Below are 22,148 nucleotides of genomic sequence, written 5' to 3' on the forward strand. Positions count from 1 at the left end.
TCTGAAATCTGCTTTAAGAAAAAATATTGCAGCTTATTTACTGATGTTTTAATGGATATTTGGTGTGTCAGTCCAGTTTTATGGCTCCTTTTGGCAACCATCATGCTCAGTTGCTTCTGTATATGATCTGTGACCTTGATGCAGGCAACAGAGTGAATTACTGCTCTCTGATGGTTTTGCCTGGTTTAATAAAACATGTTCTGCATTTGGACAATAATCTCCATAACGGTAAATGCTTTTAATGAACTTCCTTACTGTGAAATATCGTTAACATAACATTTTCCCGGAGGACTGACATGATACTTGTCCTAGAAAACCTTACGTTCTTTCAGCATTCATCTGTACAGATGCCATATTGTAGCAGTGTCTGTCTGGTGAGTGAAAGCTTGGACATTTTCTACCCAGCAGTATTTGTTGGAGCTTCCCCTAATGTGTAGAGCAGCCCCGACCAGCAGCTCTTCTCGCTGTCCCCGTCCTTTCCATCAGCAGCTCAGCTAGCAAATTCTTTCTTTTATTGTAAGCAGAGAGCTCATGAGCCTGATTTAGAAAAATGAACCAAGCACTCTGAGAAGAAAGGTTTCAGTTTATATATTCCTCCTAAAAAGCATTTTTTTTCTAAAGCATATTCTAATAGCGGTTTGTCTGGCTAGAGTTAGTACTTCAATAGCTACCACATCTTTTTATTCCAGAAGGCAATCTTCTTCACTAACCAGCATGATTCTTTTCTTTGTACATCCTCTGGCCAGTCAGTGACTCCTGTAGAGCAAAGAAGGGAAGGAGTTCTTCTAATGCTGCTCAGTTGAGTACTACTTGCACTGTAGGAGGAAAGAGGAACTGCTAGAGATCCAGCATAGATACTTATAAGCAAATTCAGTTGTCACTGTGTGTCTGTTCAAGCTATACAAGCTGGCCCTTTCTGCTTGGTATCATATTAGTAATTCATGGCAGGTGGCTCTGCTTTTTTGGTGTCAGTATCATCATCTTCTGGCACATTCTTTGCTGCTGTATACAGAGAAGACCCTATTTATTGACGTTAATGACTGTGTGGTGGTGTCATTGAAAACAATACTGTTTAGCTACCTCCTGTCGACTCCCACTGCCTTCACAGCTTCTGTGGATATGTACCTGCACTAGGGGTAGGATATTCTTCAAAGGACTTTTCCAGTCTGTCTGAAGGCTGACAAAACCAGAATCTCACACGCATGTGCACACACACACACATGTATGCATGTGTATTTATATGCATGTACATATAGGCATACGTACATATATATCTTTCCACTTGTATTGTGGTGGAAATGTCCTGCAACGTTGAAATTAAAAGTGTTACTTTTGTGTGTATTAGGTACATGTGATAACAGAAGCATCATTACCTGATAGCTGCTTTTGGCAGAATTCTGAAATCCCAGTTATTGATGGACAGTGCTTTCAGTTGTTGCTGTTTATACAGTTCAAGATATCTGCATCTTGCCTCAAGATAAATAGTTATGACATCCCTTTAATGTGAAGGTTATGCTGCCTAATATAGTATTGTTATCCTGTCAGTTTTAAAATATAGTTGCAAAGCGTAGAAGCCTTCTTTTATAATAGTCTGTGTTAACAGTCTATCGTAACAGTCTGTTAGTATTGAACTGGTTCAGTAGCTTTTAAATTCTGAGGGTCAGGGGGATATACAAGCAATATTTTATTTGTGTGTTTTACGCTCAGCTGAGCTAGATGCCGAACATGCACAGAAGGTTTTGGATATGGAGCACACCCAGCAGATGAAGCTAAAGGAACGCCAGAAGTTCTTTGAAGAAGCCTTTCAGCAGGACATGGAGCAATACCTTTCTACGGGATACTTGCAGATAGCAGAGAGGCGAGGCAAGTTAAAATACATTCCATGTAATCCACAAACTCACAACTTGGAGAACATTGTTGAGGGGTCAGAATCAGCAGTGGTTTTAATGCTTACAGATGAAATGTTGCAGTAGCTAAACTCTTCCTCAGTGGAATTGAATCTTCAGATAAGCTCTTTAAACAACCTTTGGTTTCCAGGGGAACTAGACACCTTAGCAAATCAGTCAGACTCTCTGCTCATTTGTGTGAGGAAATGCAAAGCACTGAAGTACATCTGGAACGGCACTTTTCTCTGCAGCTGAAGAGTGCATCCATATCCATAAAGATATGGATGGAGGTGGCCGCTTCTGTCCACTGGAGTTCCAAAGCCTGGGGTTGTCACCTGGCAGGAGGTACCTCAGAAAAATTTCAAAAGTGCAGAGGAAAGCTCACTGTTGTATTTCAAAACGGTTCCCCGGGGGTAGCTATTTCCATTGCCTATGTACCATACAGAGTATATGATTAGGACATGAGAGATCAGATTAAGCTCTCTGCTTATTATGAGATGACTCAAGTCTGGCATCTCCTGACTGGTTAAAGCACAAGAATGCCATAGACTACAGACACTTCTGTGTGGGAGGTATCCATCTGTTGGGCCAAAATGCAGGGATTGTAGGATCTGAAAGAAAGCAAGCGGGAGATTACGTCGCTCGTGTAGCAGGAAAAGATGTAGAGTTTCTGTCCCTGCTCCAAGACCAATTCTGCTATCATTTGTAATGTCGGAGCAGGGAATACAATCCAAGATTTCCATTTCTCTGCATGAGTGCTATAAACGCTCATCTGCAAGATGCCCTAGATTGGTTGCTAGGACAGTCTTCTGAGACGTGGGATATGTAAGTCTAAATTCCTTTAGTCTAGGAAGGGATTGAGTTTGGGTCTGCTTCTTTCTATATATATATAGTCTACTTAGACTAAAAGTGGGCATTGTCACTGGCTAGACACATGGCTTTGTTAGAGAGTTAGGGTACCTAACTTTCTGAACTTCAGCTTTGCAGTATAATGCAGAACCCACGTATATCAAAGAAACTGTTTTAATGAAAGATTTTATCCTGCAGTACATGTAAAACTACAGAGCTATAGTATATTTGGGGGGAAAAAAAATCAAATTATAGGGTTTTGTCTCAGTTCACATATGAAGGCTTTTAATAGTGTAATTGTTATATTTAGATAAACCGTTAAACTGTTCATTGTAATATTTGATGTTATACATCCAGCAACTGGACTTAAATCTGAGTACCCCTGAACTCACTTGTTCTGTATTTGCATGTTTTATTGTTCAAGGAAGAAGATGCTCATCCAAGTATTCATCCAAGTATTCAATTCCCTTGCGAATTGTCAGTATTATATTGACAATAATAAGTAATTTGCTTGAGTAATTAATAATGTGAAATCCCCATGCTGAGAGAAGGTATTGGGCATCAGCCTAGGTTTTACATACTACCGTCATTTATTAGACTAACTGAATGAGGAAGAAGAGTGGCTGCTCTCTAACATTTATCCTTATTTCTGAATTTCCATGTCCCTTGTATATTGACATTCAGTGATTGTGTGCTTAAATGTGTGTGTTTTTCTCTAAAAAGACTTTTAGTTGAGAGGATTGGAAAGGAGTATTGCAAAATGGAAAGTTTCAGTCTTTGTCCCTGAGCCCCATCCTAGCATATTTCTGACAATGCTATTGCTATCAATATTGTTGCTAAAAATGTTTTGTTTTACAAAAACAGTAATGGACGTTAGTTTCACAACAAAGATTGCACAGAGTACTCTTGGATCTGGGCTGAGATAGCTGCTGAGCAGCTCCTGTGGGTGTGCTCCTTCCCTATCTAGTTTAATTATTACTAATGCATACAATTATAGCAGCTATTGAAGCCTTAATAGGTAATAACATCATGTAGCTGACTCTCAGTTTGCTCATTGCACTATTTTTACTACAGAACCGATTGGAAGTATGTCTTCCATGGAGGTGAATGTGGACATGCTGGAACAGATGGACCTAATGGACATGTCTGACCAAGAAGCACTTGACGTCTTTTTAAACTCAGGAGGCGAAGACAATAATATGCTTTCTCCCATGCTGGGTATGATACTAGTAATGACAGCGTACTTAGAGACAAAGTGATAAATCACCAGAATTGCTCTAATTGGTAATGGATGATGTTATCTCATAGAATATTACACTTTATGTAGGCTGAATATTTTTTATTAGTGGTTTTCAAAACGTTAACATCTAGTTGCAGTATAAGAGAACTTGCTGCAAAACTACTTGATGTTTCTGGACTGTCTTTTTTCATCTTGTTTCTACAGCTTCATTTTGTATTTGTCACAGTATGGATAGGTGATGTGTTACATCCTGCTTTTAAGGTGCATTTTTCTCAATAGAAAGTTGATAGAGGACATTTTAACAAACATCACCAGAAAGTTTGCGGTAATTAGGTTTTTATTTTTATAACCGCTTTCTTAGAATTTATCCAGAATTGTGCCATTTTGAAGTAAATTTGGACCAGTTGCATAGTATAAGATCTTCAGTGAGAGAAATTGAGAGCCATGGTTCAACCCAGCAGTTCATATATATAAAACATGACAAGGTTCTGGAAGCTTCTGAGAAGTGATTCTGATACTGCAGCTCTTTTGTAACCTTCTTAGTGCTAGTAATGTTAGTTAAATTGGATTAAATTAATCTTAATCCAAAATTTTGTTGATGTATTCTGATGAGCAAAATCAGATCTTACGTTTTGGCAAGTCGCAGCATGATGAGGGATCTTCTTAAAGCAGGGAATTAGTAATACCAGATACTTTATCCACCAGGGAAGTGTATTTTCTTAATTAAAAGCTTTAGTACTAAAATGCATTTTCCCGAAAGAGCCAAAATGAGTTTCTTGGGGGAGATGGTTAAGCTCCTTTAAATGTACTTTTGATTTCTTTTGAAAATACAAGTTGAAATATTTTTTTAAAAGTACTGAAGTAGAATTTAAAGTAAAGTATACTGTTTCTTTTTTTTATCCCACATTTTGGGATATGTAAAGAAAGTTGTTAATAATATCCTGGGGTAATTTGCTTCCTCTCTCCGTAAAGGTGATTATTACCTGCTGTGAACATGAAAAGCTTACGGTAAGTAGTCAAGGCAAACTTGACTACTAACATTTTTGTGTTTTATTGCAAAAACTAAATTCAGATGGCTGGTTTTGGATTAGGCATCCAATTTGTGCATTATTAAAGTTGATCATGTTTGAGCATGCAAGTAATTACAGAATCTAAGACTGTTTTCCCCTTGCTGGGTCTCTGGCAGATGTTGGACCAAGAAGCTTTGTGTTTTAGCAACAACCAGCATAACTGGAATATCTAAAGAAGTGTAGAAACTACTAAGTGTGGTCATTTTTTCCTAAATAGACGTAAAACTTTCTAGCCTTTGAAAAAACTGTATCATTTATTTTGTGCTGCAGTCTAAGTATTACAGTGTGTATGTATAGATAGTTTGTATATATCTATTAGTTGTAAATACGCACATACGCTGTGCTATAATGTACCAGTGCTGTCATTAGACTAACCTTAGTGCAGAGGTTGGATAGGCTTGCAGCAAGACTGACTCCTCCGCAGTTACTGCTGACTGCAGTGTATCAGTCTCGTGAACCTTACTGTTGTGGTTCCAGGGGATTCATTTCCCTCTGAATTAGAAGGGACTTTTGCACTTGCTTTAAAGACCTTGCACCCTAGTATCAAGCCAAATATACAATAGTCTTCATTCTCAGAAAAATGAGATGGCTTAAAGCTAACTCTTCGTTTTGTTGTCAGCGGAGAGCGGGGTTGGTGAGGGCAAGATTTGTTTTGCAATTTTACTAAACACCACAGAATGCAGGTAAGTCATTTTAGTAACTGGTAGAAATGAAAATCAGCTCAAGACACTAAAAAGTTTTCACATTTTTCTTGCTATAAACGCTGCCAGCTTATGAGCATTGGTTTTGCAACATTTAATGATAGCTTATCAGTTGAACCGAAAAGTTTACTCGCCTCTGCCACTCCTGAATGAGATGCTTCCCTATTTTCCTTCTTATTTACTGCCAGGAGGTGTCCAGAGAAGAGGATATAAGGTAATTTTGAAATCTGAACTGTCAAACTGCAAGCAAACACCATTACACTGAACTTGTTTAGAAGAAGCCTTTTTAAGTAGGATGTGGAGGAAGTATAGTCTTAAAATCTCATTCCTGTGCACTTGAGCTATGATAGTTTTATTAGAGGAATTATTTCATGCTGTGGGCAAGAATTTGTTTTGCTTCTGCATCTTGCTTTTTAGTCAAAACTGGAGATTACTATTATTGCCTGTCTTGCAGGTTGGGTTTGTTTAACTTCACCCAGGTTTCTTTGTGTCATTCTGTTGGACAGGGTTTGTCTGGAGGATTTTCCTGTTGGTGACGTTTCTCAGCACATGCTGAAGTCTGATGGACTTTATGATAAAGTCAGGATTAGGAGAATTAGGTGGGCTTGGCTAACAGGCAAACTGGATGTCAGCTGTGTCTGTTAGAGTCAGGACTTACTGCTCCTGTGATCTTACCTTACTTGATGTCAAGCGTTAGCAATACTTCAAGGAGCAAGAGACGTATGCACCATCAGAAAGAGATTTAAACCTGCCTGTGGCTTGTATTTGAGATCAACTTCAGGAAAGCCAAAAGGCAGCTTTGTGTTTTGACAGGGTTTTTTGATGAACTCATTAACTGATGTTGAGCTCAGTTAATGTACTGACTTCTTGATTCACTTGCTGAGCCACGGCTTGATTGTTGTTGTCGTTCTCTTTCCAACTATAAGGGCCGGACTCCAGCACCTGCGTGAATGAGATAAGCCTTCAGGTTCCAAGCCAGTCTGAATTACGACAGAAACTGTCTTCGCTGTCATCAACCTGCACCGATTCTGCCAGCCAAGACGCAAGTGAAGGAGAGTCTCCAGTTATTCAGTCCGATGAAGAGGAAGTTCAAGTGGACACTGCTCTTGCTGCTGTAACTGAAAGGAAGGGTGCTTCAGATGTTAGCGATGAAAGTGACTCTCAAACTATTTGAATCTTAAAACCATATCCTTTAAAAATGACTTCTGAATGAATGAACCAGTGAATGAAGAGCTTGCCTGTGTAACAATTTGCTAACCAAGCCTAACAGCCAGATCTTTTTACTTAGTAATACTGCCTTTTTACAAAATTGCCAGTCGTGTGGAGGTTGGTTTTTAAAAAAAAAAAAAAAAGCCTAAAGCACACACACTTTAACAGTAGTCTTGGGGCTCAGGAGAGCAGTAAAACTTGTATATACTATGTATAAGAGAATTAAAGGGGAAAGATACAACTTACTTTGATCACTAACCTTTAAATGGCTGATTGGAAATAGTCTAGACGTGTAATTCTGAACCCAAATTGTTCCTTGCATGTTTTCAGCTGCTGCAACTGAAGATTTAGGATCCAAACCAAAATGAAAAGTTATTTTCTACTCTTTACTACCTACTGTCTGCCTACTGCCTTTGTCTACTAACGCAGCAGTGTCTTCTCTCTCACACTTCTTATTCAGGACCAACTTAGTTATCATAGGTGTTAAGGAAAAAAAAAAAAAGAGAAACTGAAAAAGGAGGAGATGCATATTGAAATGTTACGCTCCTCATGGAGCAGGTATCGTAGCATTGTAAAACTTACTCCTCTTTTGAGAAAAAATAAAGTATTTCTATCCCAACCCTGTCTTTTACTTGATTACCCAAATATTTTATCCATTACAGTGAACATAGGAGACTAATTCAGAAAAAAAAATGATTATTTATAAGGAGCACCAGTGTAATTTACTTTTCCATGGTAACATCTGTTTGACTACACTGATGCAAGCCAGCAATTTCAGGGAAATAAACCTGAGTGAATTCTAAATTCAGTGTGTACATTTTATCAACCTTAGGACCTGTAGTCGTCATCATCTTAGTGTCACTTTTTCTGCAGTCATTTTTGGCTCTAAACTTGAGCTCTGAACATGTCTAACACCTGTTTCTTGTCAAGTCTCACACTCTATTTGCAGGGATCTGCTCTCCTTTGAGAAGGCTCCTGGCTCCGGCTCTGTCATGCATGAAGGGAAGGAATGTAATCAGAAACAGCATAAGTAAGTAGAAGGACGAGCTGTGAGGTGGATCCCTGCCAAAGACCTGCCCTGCCAAAGCTAATGGTTGGGCATGAGGCGTCTCCTGCTGCTTGCCAGCTGGGCTGCAGCCAGTTTCCTCAAGGATTCACTCTCTTGCCTGTTCGCTGACAAAGTGCTTCCTGACCCCTCTCTGGGAGATGAAAGCTAGAAGCTCACTACCTACAATTAGGTATTTAGTATTTAACAAGGCCTCTGTTTTCTTGAAGAATCTTCCTTTACTCACTCACTTTCCAGAAGACAGACAAAATGTCCAAAAAAGTTTTGTTTTTTTTATTAAACCTCGTAGTACAAACCTGGAAAGTAAACAAAAAACTGGCAATAAACAACATGAAGTCTTTCCTTACAAGGAAAGAGAGCAGAGCAGCGCTAATAAATTAAATGTCAAACTGTAAGCCATAGTCAGAAGTTTACTGTCAAGAGGGAAAAGTACACAGCAAGGCCATAAAAACCAGACAACCACATTTGAAAACACTTGACTCTGTTTATGTTATTGTTAAATATTCCAAAACAGTTCAGTCTTCTGCAACAACAACCAACAAATTGTATTATAGGACTTTCCTGACAGTCACCACTGGCAAGCTCAGTGCAATATGGGTAGCTACAGTATTGTTGAATTCAATTACGAAACAAAACAGTTTGTGAAAACATTTTCCCTTTTTTATTCCACACATACTGTACACACAACCAGAAAAGGGCAACAGCTACTCCATTATTATTTTTTGTTGTTGTTCAGTGATGTAAGCAGCACTTATAAATGTTACAAGAAAAACCCTGTAAGCATCCAATCCAACCGATGAAGAAAGTGAAACGTAAGGCTTTTCTTCATCTTGTCTCTTCGCCATCCCTCCCCCCACCCCAAGAAAAGGCTCAAGTATTTAAAAAAATTTACAGGCATATGTACAAAAGGTGTGATTTTTTTTTTTTGTTACAACATGAAGAGAAAAAATAGACAAGATGAAAGCAAATGCATTTTCACATTCAAAAGAAATATGCAGACCTGCTAGTGGCTCTAAATGTGATCATATAATGAAACAAATTCAAAACAAAAATTAATGCTTGACTGTATAAAGGTGTGAAAAAACAGCAGTGGAATGGAAATGGAATGTTAGAAAGATTGCACGTCTATGACAAAAGAAGCACTTATGGCTTCACTCACTTTTTTCTTTTTTTTCTTTTTTTTTAAAGGATGCTATTGAAGGGTTTTTGATAAAGTAGCCAACAGCACCAAAAAATAACAGAATGGATTTCCTAATGAAATCAGGCACAGTTTTCCCTCACAAAACTCCTCAAGGCAGGCAGTCTTTTTTCCTCTTTTTTTTTTTTTTTTTTTTAGATTTTTTATTTTTTCCCCCTCAAAACAGATGCATAGTGATGTGCTGGTAAAAGAGAACATACTCCAAATCTCCTCCTTTTGCCTACAGTTAGTTAGGAAACGAAGTCCATCTTCAGCTGCCATAACCTCCCAAAGAAAGTGTGTATTCTCCAATTTAAAAAATTACAAAACTCATCTTGCCGTGACAGAATAAAGACAGCCAAAGTAAAGCAATTTCTTTCAAGTTTTTGTCTCCTATCCCTTTTCTCTCTAGAAAAATCTGCTCACATGACTGGAGAACAAATTATAAAACACATCAAACTTTAACCTATTCAAAAAATGGGTTAAAAGCCTTTTTTCACAGTTACCAAAAAGGCTTTTTATTTTTTCAGCCATAGGGACAATACAAATTAATATTTTATCAGCCCCTTGCCGGTTTTAAAACAGTGAACATACGGCAGTTTAAAAAAATCAGACTGCTGTATCTATCTATTCTAAGTACAAAAAAAAAAAAAATTCAACAGTTTAATGCTAAAACAAAATTAGTTCTCTAAAACCAGAAGAAAATCTTCTTTAGAGCTAGTGCAAAGACAGCTTGTATTCTACAGCAAGTACTCCAAACTATGGTATAATAATTACAAAAAATATATATAAATTGACAAAATGAGAGTGTTGGCATCTTCAGGATTAACTTGAAGCACTTTTGGATGAACTGGAGGATGAAAGCCTAGATGATGGCACGTCAACTGTCGCTCTCTTACGAGGTCCTCTTTTTGGTGTAGGCTTGCTGATACAGTTCTCAATGCTGCCATTTTTACCAGATACTTTTCCACAGATTTGATTGACTAGACTGATTATTTGTTCCTGTTCAGGAAGTGGGAAAAACAAAACACAAATTAGCATCAGCTCTTTCTCCAGTCACTTCTGATCACAGTGCTGCCTTTTTAAGTGCTTTCAGTTAACTGAGGGGGGGAGAAAAGAGTCTCTATATTCATGAACTGTGCAAAAGCTTGGCTCCTATACTACTTCCTCACAACTGGAAGTTCCGTAACAAGTACTGTGTAGTAGTCCAAATACTTGTCCTTGCAGAAGCTTCCCCCCTCCAAACTTAAAGACAGTAATCAATCAGCAGCACTAGAAACATCAGAGCTCTGGCCACTAAGCAAGAATAAAGCAACTCGGCTGCAAGGTTACTTCATGAGGGTCAGAAATGTTCTTCAGCTACAATTTAAAACCCACTGCTGTTACACATGCCATAAATTTAAATCCACAGTAACATTGCTTATAATTTACTATTTACTAAATTTCTCTTTAAAATTTAAGAAAAAGATTCCACTTTTTCCTTGTGACATTGTTGTCATTGGTTATGGGATGCTACTTCCATTTAATGCTTTTTAGGATCTCGGGGTGTCCCGGTGCTCTGAGCCCACGCGTAGAGAAAGCCGGCTTGCTGCCACGCAGAAAAAGGGGTCTGGGTCCATGTCACTATGATGGGCAAGAGACAGGAGTCCCCGAACCACACATCGAAGTGTCTTGGCTACAACGCCACTCCTCATTCCATTACGTTCTGGGACTTGATGAAGTTTGGGGTCTGGGGGGCAGACTGGGGACAGCAAACTGGCTGTCCCATCCCAGTAAGAATGTTGAGAAGTTATTTTTGTGTAAAGTTGAAACAGCCTCCTAATTAAGACTACCTAACAGTTAAAAATAGATAGATTTATCAAATGGCATTTGCCATGCAGGTTCTCTCTCTCCTCCCCATTCACAGCCCTCAAAAAAAATTTGCGTAGTAACAACTAGGCAGGCAGTTAGTATCTTTCAGAAACATAGAAACTGTGACAGTTTTTTACATTTGGGGAAAAAAAAAAAATCATCATCCAGTATCAAAGGTAGTTTTCTAGCAAAATCCCTAGCAAAAATAATTATTGTATGCGATTCTGCTGGAAAGGGTGGCTTTGAAAACCAACAGAGTTACCATATCTGTAAAAAGCACAGGATGTAAGGGATTGAATAATCTCAAGACTAAGAAAAATACATTCAAATTTCTGAAGAGCTTCCTGAAACTCTTTGGTGTGTATCGCATTACAAAGGCAGTTTCACTGTTGCCTGGGCTTCTTAGGTTGCACTTGTATTCTGTCTACAGTACCCGATACCAGAACAGAGTCGACAATTAAGAATGAACAAAGCCGCAAGGGCTTCCTGATCGTCCCTAGACTTGCTCTGACCCGTTGATTTTTCCCCCCATACCTCTGTGCGCACACCTCAGAAGCTGCTGAAAAGCACGGCTCAAAAAGCTACTTGCACCAGCACTAATCGGGAAGAACTGGTTTTGTAATCCCTCCCACTGCTTCACCACCCACAGCTCGGGTGAACGGTAAAATGCTCCCCCGCTCTCTGTTCCTCACCCATCCCCGCACACACACACACGCTGCTTGTTCACAAACAGAGCTACCTGGGCAGGTGACGAGGCGGTACTTGGCCGTACTGCAAGCATAGCATTAGCCCAGAACCCAGGCACAGTCCTAAACCACCAGCTTGAGTTCTGCCATTATTCGTCATCACATTTGCTTGAAGCCATTACTGGACTTCTCATCTACAAACACTCTACAGATTTGCCTTAAAGAAGGCTCAGGCTGGGCTGAAGTAAGTCAGTGTGAACTTTCAGTTACCAATAGAGAGAAGTTATCCTAAAGTACAGAAGCCATCATAAATTAACCAAAGCACAGCCTCGTGTTCTACAGCATCCCAAAGCATTAAATGGCTTCTCTGTTCTGTAACATATTCACGCAGTTTATGCTGCAAGTTTCACCTTTGTAACCAGGTTTCCCTCTATTTCTTTTACTTAGATCATAATAAAGCACCTTCCTCCCACACCCAAAAAAAATAGACCAAACAGCAAAGCATAGTCTCCCGAGGTTTGAGCAGGACAAAGGCAAAGCTCAATCTGCTCCCAAGTTTTCAGTATCGAAGCTCATCCGCACCACAAAGCTATACGGTACAGACCTCATCGTAACGGTACATCATTTTCAGTCCCCGACAAGACTTCTGTTTTTCCACATGCCGCAGGGCACACTCCAAGCAGAAGACAACATTTTCATTCTCCTGTACAACCTATGTAAAAACGCAGAGGCGGGGAGGGGGGGAAAGAAGCACAGTAAGCTCCAAACTGTAGCCACGTTACACATGCAGTATTGAATTAGTGTGTGAATTATTAAACCTGTTTTTTACTACAAGTTAGTGAAAGGAGGCGTAAACAAGAAGCATTACACATTGTGAAATGATTCAGAGTAAGAAGAAGAAAGTACATATCCTTTTTGAGTGCTAACATTGGCAAATACATATAGTCTTTTAAAAAGCCACCAATAGTAATGAAGGCCAAATCCAAATAATTGATACACCCATAAAGCTGTATTGGCACCTGATATGTAGCCTAAAGCTTTCCCGAAAGCAGCTGTTTCCCATTACTTTAACTGCTGTCTTGAATAAGGATAAAATGGGAAGCTTAGCCACAGGATTCCTCAGCTACTGTCTCGTTCAGCAGAGGTCACATTTGCTCAGCTGGCTACCTGCCAAGCCTACGCATTCAGCCTGGAATTTGACAACCAAGTTAACTTTTTGTCCCTTATTACTGTTAAAGAGTGACAAGGAAAAATCCTTCTCCTCAATTATACTTACTCCAGAGCAAACGGACCAGAATTAAGAGGTTTTGGTTGGTTGGTTTTTTAAACAAACTCTTTTTAAAGTTACTTTGAACTAGTGCTGCTTAAACATGGCTTAGCTGCTCTGGTCTAAGACATGTATGAACTCAGCATGTTCTGTCCTAGGGAGGGAAACAGCTACATCTCACCATTCAACAGTTACATTCTATTTCCAACAAAATGCTAACATTTCTAACCAAAAAAACCCAAAAGATGACAGAAAGGAGGACTGAATATGGGCTCACATGCACCGTATGATGTTTATTTAAGTATCTGATCTTGGAATTTGGTACATAAAGTTGTGGGATGGGTTTTGGTATTTTTCATTATATTGCGGTATTTCTAGGTGTTCTGCACACAGCTAAACACCTAAAAGTGTCACCAGAGTGCTGAGCGCCCCTTCAAAAGCCAGGAGCCAATTACTTCTACAAAGAGAGAAAGTTTAGGGCCATGACTTCTACTTTTGAACAGACACGTTGTCAAACAGCATCTTAGCTTGATAGATAGGGTACATCTACCCTGCAATTTGGCTCGCAGGGAAACTGTCGCAGCACAGGCTGTAGCTGCACGCCTGAGGCTCGGGGCCCGTATTTGAGTTGCTAGCTCACCCCGAGAACCGTTCTGCCATGCCTCGCTACTGCTGGCAACCCGCAGGTATCTTTGTTCCCCCTCCCAGCGCAACGCAGACATGCTTGTGGGTGTCCGAGCGCGGCTGAGCAACTAGTTTATCCCTTCCTTACGGGGCGGGGAGAAGCCAGCTGACACTAAGGGTTGTCTTCTGCAACCGCTGCCTAAGGCAATAAATGTTCTGACACAGACCAAATCAACATCTGCATCTTGCACGGAGTGTGTGAGATGACTCTAGTCACGTGTTGCCTCGCAAATGCTTATAGCCCACTACAGCAACGTTAGAACAGGGGCGACAGTACCCCAGTGAAGGGAAAGGATTTCACTCACCATGGAAAGATAGCACAGGTGCTGACAAATCTGACATCTCCTCTCTGACGTTTCTAACTGCAACCACTTTCGAGGCTTTTTCTTTCCATCCATCCCCGTGCTGCTGCTGTCATGGCTGCCGTAGCGCGCTGAAGAATGGAGACCTGCCTCATAAAGCTGCCGCCGCTGCCTCAGCTCCGTGTCCCTGTGAATGTTTGATGCAATTAGACACCAGCATCGCCTCATACCACCACAAAGCCACGTATAATCACCCTTTTACCACGAACGTCACTGAAACCTTAGCTGCACGCAGCAAAGCCCTGAGTGGTGTTGGAGTTGGTGCCATTCCCTACGCATGGCGAGAGACAGCCAGCACCACAGAAACGCTGCCTAATTGCAAAAGCTATCTCCGGATTTTAACAGCGACCACTGTATCAAGCCAGTGGTTCTCAAACTGCTCCACAGAGAACTGGGGACTGCTGAGTACTTCCTGCAGGTCGATGGGTGCTCGGGGCCATGTGGAGAGTCGGGAGATGTGGCTAGCATGACTGTCATTCCTGAAGATGCCAAAAGCCACCTTGAGGAGGAGGAGCCGTTGCTGTCGGGAGTAACATAGCCACCTTCATCAGGAGGCAGAGATGAACCAAGGACCTGCTGCCATGAGGTCCTTCAGGCAGGAAAAGGGGAGCAGGGCAAGTGAGTGTGCCAAAAGACGAAGATCTTGCTGTACACCCGGGGAAAAAGAAGGAGATGTCAGGTAAGAGCAGAGACTAAGCCCTCCAGCCGCCCTTCACCCATGGCATCCGCAAGGTAGATAATACTTCCTATGCTGAACTAGCCAGCATTAAGAGAGCAGGTCGGGTTGGAGCTGAGTGGAAGACAGCAAGTGTGGAGTGAGCTGAGCAGATGGAAGGGGAGAATAAAAAAGCTCACCACCAGACACAGCTGAAGATGGGTGGAGAGCCAAGCTAAGCAAATGGCATGGGCAAACTGAGCAACCAAGGCAGATCAGGAGAGGAGGCAGCAAAAGACAGAACAAACAAGCAAAACAAAACAAAGGAAAAAAAATATGGTACAATGTTCTGCTTTGATTGTGGGGTTTTTTCAGGTTTTGTTGTTTGGGATTTTGTTTTACACAAGCAGCCACAGGAAGGACCGACATCCTCCAGAGAATTCCAACCTAAGCATAAGAACAAGTTTGAGAACCACTCTGATAGAGGTCGATGTGATGGTTTAACAGCAAGCACCAACATTTCTGTTTCACCTTTTGCACTTGCAGACTTTTCCTCTTCAAGGGAAAAAAAAAAAAAAAAGGCACTTGGAAGTGATTATTCCCACAGGGGAACCAGCTGCAGGTAAAGCAGTCAGCACACCTCTTTCTTTGTATTTCTTTCTGAACACTAAAACAACACATGGGCTGTTTTCCCCTTCAATATGTCACTGGAAATTTTCCAAATGAACATGCTAGTTAGTTAAATACAGTTTGTAGATTCCATTCATCAAAACTTTCTTGACATCTCGAGTATCAGTTGTCACAAACTTGAAAGATAGGTAGCAACTACATGGTAGGGAACAAAAGAGAAGATCATTACAAAGGAAGCCAGGCAACATTATATTTTCTTTTTTTACCTATCTTAAGAGAAACCCTAAACATGTTTCCTTAATACTGCAGAGAAAAAGGAGCATTAAGTTTTTTTTTCTTTAAAACATTCAAATTCTAGTGCAAGATGCATTAGCACCCATGCATAAGCTGCTGACTCACTCAGTGGTTTAAATCAGGACAACTCTCTGTATACAAAGTACCTTCTACAACTGTAGTATAACAATCTTGATGCTGAAGACAAGGGTTCCTAGTGCAAAACCCATTACAGGCATGGACTGACAGTGGCTACTGATGCCAAGAAGTTGAAAAACTAAAGAAAGGTATTTAACCGCTTGGCACCATGTAGTTCACATAACACATCAGGAAATCTTGACTCTTGGCACCAAGAATCAACAAAATAAAAACCCAAGGCAAACTGTAATTTGAATTTTTTGATGGTGCCCAAAGTAGGGAATTCTTAGAGTAAGACATCCTAACCACAGGCACTCTCACATCAGATACAGCCAAGGAAACTGCTTCTTCCACATATGGCTGTCTTCAAGTATGTTTGCTGGGCGTTTGCTTGGTTAAGTAGGTGCAAGACATGTGTCTGAAATGGTTACTTACGTCATCCACCTCTGCAGTCTGTCAATGAAAACAAAATAGGTACAGCAGGCCCCCAATTCGTTACCTGAGCTCTCCAAGAAGTGATGATATCGTACTCAGAGTCGGTCCATTTTCCTTTTTTGCTTCCGCTGTTGCAATCTGATAAAGCAACTTTTCCATTGAAAATGGTTTGGCTATACGTCGTCTCTTCATTTCCTGGGACAGAAATTGCCAAATTAGTTGAGCAAATTTGGAAACAAAAAGTTATGAAAAATGAATTCAATGTAGCAAAAAAGTAGCTTTTTAAAACAACCAAAAGTAAAAGCTTTCCATAGCCTGAATTAAAGTATTTATGTCCCTAACTTACATTGAGCACCTAACTTCCCACTGAAATAAATGCTAATTATAAATCAGTCCTTTCAGTGGAAAGTCAGGTGCCCAAATGCTTTGCTGAATTGTGTCACTTCTTCCGATGAAAGGACTATGAAAGACGACTACGAAAGAAGATTTTGTGCACGTGCTTTAGGTGAACCAATGCCACAGAAGAAAACTTGAAAACCTAAACCAAACGCATGCTACCAGGCAGTCACAGTGAATTGCCTTCTCAGAGACTACCCTAGTGCCTGTTACAGCGAAGATTTTGTTTTCTTTTGGTCACCAGTAGAGAGCAAAGAAGTATCTGCAATGCGTGTTGGCATATATGCTAAGAAATCAATCTACATGCTATCTTAATATGCTTTACTGTGAAATTTAGTGCAGAGAAAAGATAGGCAAGGTCTGCATATACAAAGAAAATAAAGCAAAATGCAAGTACTCTAGTGTCACCACATTTCAGGTATACTGCTTTTTCAAAAAAGAAAATTAAACTTCATCAGTGGAAAAGACAAGGACAGGAGAGATGTCAAGAAATGAGAAAAATAAGGAGAAGGATGCCCAGGCATAGATTAGTGTGCAGTCCACTGAAGGAACCAACGAACACCTCAAAATTATCTTCCTAAAAGTTCATTTTCCCTGTGGAGACCAAGAGGAGTAACCCAATCACTTAAGCTCAGTAATACACTATTGGCACTCTCAGACATCCAGTAAGATCTAGTATTCTGACCTGCCTGAAGCCCAGGACTGCCATTATTTTGCATCTTTTAAACCATCAAAAAGACAACAACTAGCAAAACAGGCAGATGTCAGGGAAAAGAGACAACAGGCAAAAGGGGTTTCAGTTCTGCTCAGTGCTGCCTGTTACTGGTTCCCCTCTGTGTAGGCTTTCAAAGCTACGTCCTTCATTCCTGTCAATACGAACCGACTGAGTTTGTTAGCTTAAAACCTTTCGATAATTCTTATGTAGGCAAATTCCTTGATTTACTGTGCAGGCGGGAAAAGTCTAGAGTTTTCCTAGTGTCTGAAGAGGTATGTTTTGTTTTATATAGAGTCAGAGAGTTTTCAAACGATGCTAAGACTGGAGTGCAACGTGAAGGTGCCATTTTGGTTAGGAGTTAAGCCCACCAAACATCTACTCAGCACAAACAAAACTGAAGATTCACCTTTAACCTTAATTTTTTCTCACCGTTTTGTAACCCTAATTGCATGCTCTTGGTATTACTTTTATCAGAATCAATATATCATAAAAATCATCAACTTTAATAGCACTGCTGCATGCATTGAAGTGGTAACATATATATACACACACATATATATACACACACACATATATGTATCAATATCATAAAATGGACTAGGAACCTTTGCTGACCAAAAAGCATTCAAAAGAGGGCCACAGGTAAGAAAAGCATTCTTCAGAAGGTCCTGCTAAAGCCGGCCTGGGGTCAGAACAACTGCACTTTTAGGATTGGTATGAGAAGTTTTTTGCATGTTAGATTTGCTTTGTCCAAGGCTGCATAAGAACAGCCACTCCAAGCCAGAGCAAAAGCCCGCACAGGCACCACACGCAGCCAGGATAAAAGGCCACAGCGGGTGGCTGGAGAAAAAAGCAAGGTACGCTCCTGCTGGCTGGCAGCTCAGGGACCTCCTGAGCCCAAGAGGGGCCTGTCCTGCGTTTAGCACAACTCACTGGATCTGTGCCTTTATCTGAATTGCTGAATCCATGTACGTTTTTCTCCTCCATACAGTACTGAACTACACAGATAAGTATTTTAAAACAGACTTTTGTTTGCTTTTGACCTACCGCCTAATCATTTCTTTTAATGACATGTTTTTCAACATTATGAAAGTCAGCGAACGTTCATATCATAATTATCATCACCCTGCCACTTGTGATCTGGTCTTACTATCGTATACCTCTCTCGGTCACTTGTTTTCCAGGCTGAGTAGTCTTACATTTAATACTAGGAGGCTAATTCATACCTTTAATCATCAATCTCTGCTGTGCTTTTTCGAGTTTCCCTATATTCCTTTTGCAATTAGGGATTCGGTATTCAAGACACAGCCATAGCAAGAGCCTACACAGTGCCATAGCGATGTTTCTGCTTTGTTCTCTAGTCTCTCCTTGCAATTCCTAACATTCAGATTTTTTTTTTAAACCTCGCCGGAGCACTTTCATGGCAGCTTCATAGGAAGCCAAAGACGTCTTTTTCTCAGTTAGCAAAAGCTCATTTAGAGCCCATCACCGTGTTTGTAAAATCTGGATTTTTTTTCTACTCCCAAGTAATTTAAAATTTATCAACACTGAACACAGATCACTCAGTATCATGGTATCTCTCTGTAACACCTCATACTTTAATTTTTGCTCTCATTAACTATCCCCAGCATAAAGGATTAGTTTTGCTATTCACTTCCCTTTCTAGGTTATTTATGGACACATTGAACTGTACTGGTCTTTACAAATTCCTGAGGAACATAGTAAGAGACCTTCCTCCATGATAAAAACTGACCATTTGTTTCCATCCTCTGCTTCTCTTTAAATCAGTTATTTTCTTGGTGCATGAACTTTCCTCCTCAACCCGTGGCAGGTTAATTTCTTTAGGAGCCTTTTCTGAGGAACCCTGCCAGAAGTCTTCCAGAAATGCTCACAGACTCTGTCAACTGGATCTCTTTTGTTCATACGTCCTGCCAAAAGTTTCAAGGCCTGGGGGCCATGACCTCGCTGCAAAAGCCGTGTTGATTGCCCTGGTCTCATTCTTTTCTAAACTTATTTTTTTCTTTTGGCCTTTAGCAAGTTGTTCTTTGAAATCTCTTTTTGGTCTGCATTTGTGCGTATTTACATGCTTCTTGGTAGAGTGGTTGTTTTATTTGCATTTTCATCTTGTGGACACAAAAGGGATTTTTTGGTCTCATTTCAAAGAGACTCCTTTCTCCTGGTGTTTAGTCATGCCAAGTTTAGTGGGGGTTTGCCTTTTGAAAATTTTTTTTTTGCTAGGCAATGTGCATGTGTTGTGAGCCTCTAACACAGCATCTTTAAACAATTTCTATGCTGCACGCAAACACTTAACCCTTCTTTCTGCATTCTCAATTTAACAAGCTTCCTTGGTTTTATGCAGGGCTGTCTTTTGAAATGAAACACCACAGTAGTGGATATTTTGTATTTTATTGCTCTTTCAAGGTTCTTCATCTCTGCTCACCATCACAGCGCAGCTATTTGATGGTGATGTTTTGAACTGGGCTCTGCCATTGCTGAGATAGCAAGGCGACAGTTTCTCCTCACGTGGATTTCCTGACTAGCTGCTCCCTGAAGCCATTTCGGGTCTGGCATCACACCCCAACACAACCACTACCCTAGCCGGGGGGAGGAGACCAGCATTTCCCATTATCATCGCATGTTCTGTCCTCAGAGGTTTTCTCATCTCCTTTAGTACGACGCAGGCTGTGTCTACACATCATCCAGTACAGCAAAGCAGGAGGAGTGGATGTGTTGATCCCGAGGACCCAAACACCCACCGGGCACATGAGTCTAAAGTCGACGGCTTTACTTCAGAGCAGTCTTGCCTGGTCCTGTGGCCACACCGCCACCTGTGTTTGGAGGACATCAGGTGAGCTTCTGGAGTGCCTCTTCCCATTTGGCTTCATCTGAAAGCAACCCAATCTGCTCAGGCTAAGACAGCTCTGTGTCTTTTACCAAGGAGTGGTAATCATGTGAGATTTTAAAAGCACATTCCTCATCCAAACTAAAATTTGGGGAGAATACATATAAAGCCCCTGACAGCATCTTGGTTGGACAGTCGGGAGCACAGTCCAACATGCCAGCACCATGCTTTTCCTATTTAGGACAGGAAGAGGAGCACACAGAGATTCTGCCACTGGTGACAGAGTTAAACCTGGCTTATTTGACTGTGAGAGACTTCTGTGTGCAGCAGCGCTGCTCCAACAGGAGCAGGACTAACTCCATCTTTCCTATGTCCTCCTTTTTATATTACAGTACCAAGTGTAACCAAACTCTTCTTTCCACTAGGTTTCTGGTAGGTCCTATACCACTAAAGCCGGCCTTTAAAACCAGACATTCCTCCTTATTTCCAAACCTCTAGGCCAGCGTGCATTCATTTAGTCCAATTTTCTGTTTTCCTGTTTCCTAAATGAGTTTTACTGCTTTTGCCCAGTATCTTATTCAAGGATATGGAGTTACTCCTTTGCTGTTCCAAAAGCAAACTCTTCCACACCTGTAAACCTTCTCCTCATACTTAGTTTAAAATTTCAAGAGCTCTTAGGGTGTTTTTTAAAAGCCAGCAATCTTGTTCTTCACATGGTTTAGGTGAAACCCATCAGTTCTTTTACACAGGCTTTATACAAACTCCCTTTATTCCAACAATTATCCAAACTCCTTATGAACTGGAATAAATGCAATTTCAGATGCAGAACTTCATTTTTCCATATATTAAAGAAGATTGAGCAGTCATTCAATACATGAAATGGAACAACATTGTTTAGTAATATAAAGAGAGTCGCTATAAAAAAAATCAGGTCACAGTATCACAGAATGAAAACAAAGATAATGTACCAAACAGCTGAAAACTGTCAATATTGCTGTCGAGAATGGACAGACAGGAAGGTACAGTTGTTTGTCAGAAAGTTCATTAACAGTCCAAAAGGGGAATCTTGCTCGTTACACAGAACTTCTCACACCCTCTGAAAAGCACAATCCTGGCCAGCCTTTGAAAATGGCAAAGTGCCTTGTCAAAATGAAGGAACCAAGGAAGAATTTCCGAAATTTAAGGGAGTTAAGAACACAGGATAGTTTGAGGAAAGAAGAAGGGGAAGTTAAAAAAAAAAAGAAGGAAAAGAACAATGCAGTAGGTGTTTCCAGAGTATTTTGATACAAACACATATCTGTGGTTCTTGTAAAGTTTGCGAGAGCTGTGACTTCAGTTTCCAAGGTAGGTTATCACAGATTGGAATCTGCTGGATTTTTCAGTCAGCTTATATTTAGCCAGTGCAAAGCCCTTACAAATTAATCAAAAGAAACTGTTCTTCAGAATCTGAGGCACCAAGAGCAGCTTTTTAATTTCTGCATAGTGATTTCTGTCTCTTACAGGAGTGGCATTTTCACAATATCAAACAAGTGTTCAGTAGAGCAATAAATACAGCATATGGAGTTAATATAATTGTGTATCTTCAGACAGAAAAGATTAGCTCAGGATTCTCATTCTTTACCTACACGCATATACAATTCCCACTGTTCCCCCAAGTAAATCTGTAATAAAATAACCTTTTATTTCAAACTAAGTTAATATACAGTTAGTATAACCAAACTGGAAGAATTTCATTAACCCTAAAGAACCAAAACCTAACTGTGGACATATTACATTTAATTACTTCCTAACCACTTGGTCTGAAGCTGTAAATGATAATTTTCTAGTGGCTTAGCTATAGAAGACTACCAAAATAGCATCTGTAACCCATAGCGTATTTGAGGAGGTTGGGAACACAATTAGTGACATATATTCTTTATCCGAGAACAGAGAAATGTAGCCAAAATCATGACGATTGGGCAATTCATCTGTTTGTTTCTGCAGACAACCTGCCTCAGCTGTGTGAAAAGGGAACAG

At 40.3% G+C, this 22,148-nt stretch overlaps 2 protein-coding genes across 5 annotated transcripts in view; one reads left to right on the top strand and one right to left on the bottom strand.

The window, feature by feature from the left end:
- Positions 1 to 7,818, top strand: part of DTNBP1 (dystrobrevin binding protein 1) — a gene marked incomplete at its 5' end in the record, with an annotated part of 72,286 nt that extends 64,468 nt beyond the window's left edge. For 3 of the 4 annotated variants that reach the window (XM_081996554.1, XM_081996555.1, XM_081996556.1), the window contains 3 exons: positions 1,708 to 1,863; positions 3,810 to 3,953; positions 6,673 to 7,818. In XM_081996554.1, the coding sequence (XP_081852680.1) occupies positions 1,708 to 1,863; positions 3,810 to 3,953; positions 6,673 to 6,920 (548 nt within the window). In that variant the 3' untranslated portion in view covers positions 6,921 to 7,818. The remainder of the gene's footprint in view (positions 1 to 1,707; positions 1,864 to 3,809; positions 3,954 to 6,672) is intronic. The other variant, XM_081996557.1, reaches the window with a different exon arrangement.
- A 1,112-nt stretch (positions 7,819 to 8,930) lies between these two features.
- Positions 8,931 to 22,148, bottom strand: part of JARID2 (jumonji and AT-rich interaction domain containing 2) — a 225,037-nt gene continuing 211,819 nt past the window's right edge. The window contains exons 15-18 of the mRNA XM_082014548.1: positions 16,244 to 16,374; positions 13,992 to 14,175; positions 12,340 to 12,447; positions 8,931 to 10,200 (exon numbers count right to left, since the gene is read on the bottom strand). Coding sequence (XP_081870674.1) covers positions 10,024 to 10,200; positions 12,340 to 12,447; positions 13,992 to 14,175; positions 16,244 to 16,374 — 600 coding nt within the window. The 3' untranslated portion in view covers positions 8,931 to 10,023. The remainder of the gene's footprint in view (positions 10,201 to 12,339; positions 12,448 to 13,991; positions 14,176 to 16,243; positions 16,375 to 22,148) is intronic.

Source organism: Phaethon aethereus (genome assembly GCF_964289735.1).
Source record: "Phaethon aethereus genome assembly, chromosome: 2".
Classification (NCBI taxonomy): Eukaryota; Metazoa; Chordata; class Aves; order Phaethontiformes; family Phaethontidae; genus Phaethon; species Phaethon aethereus.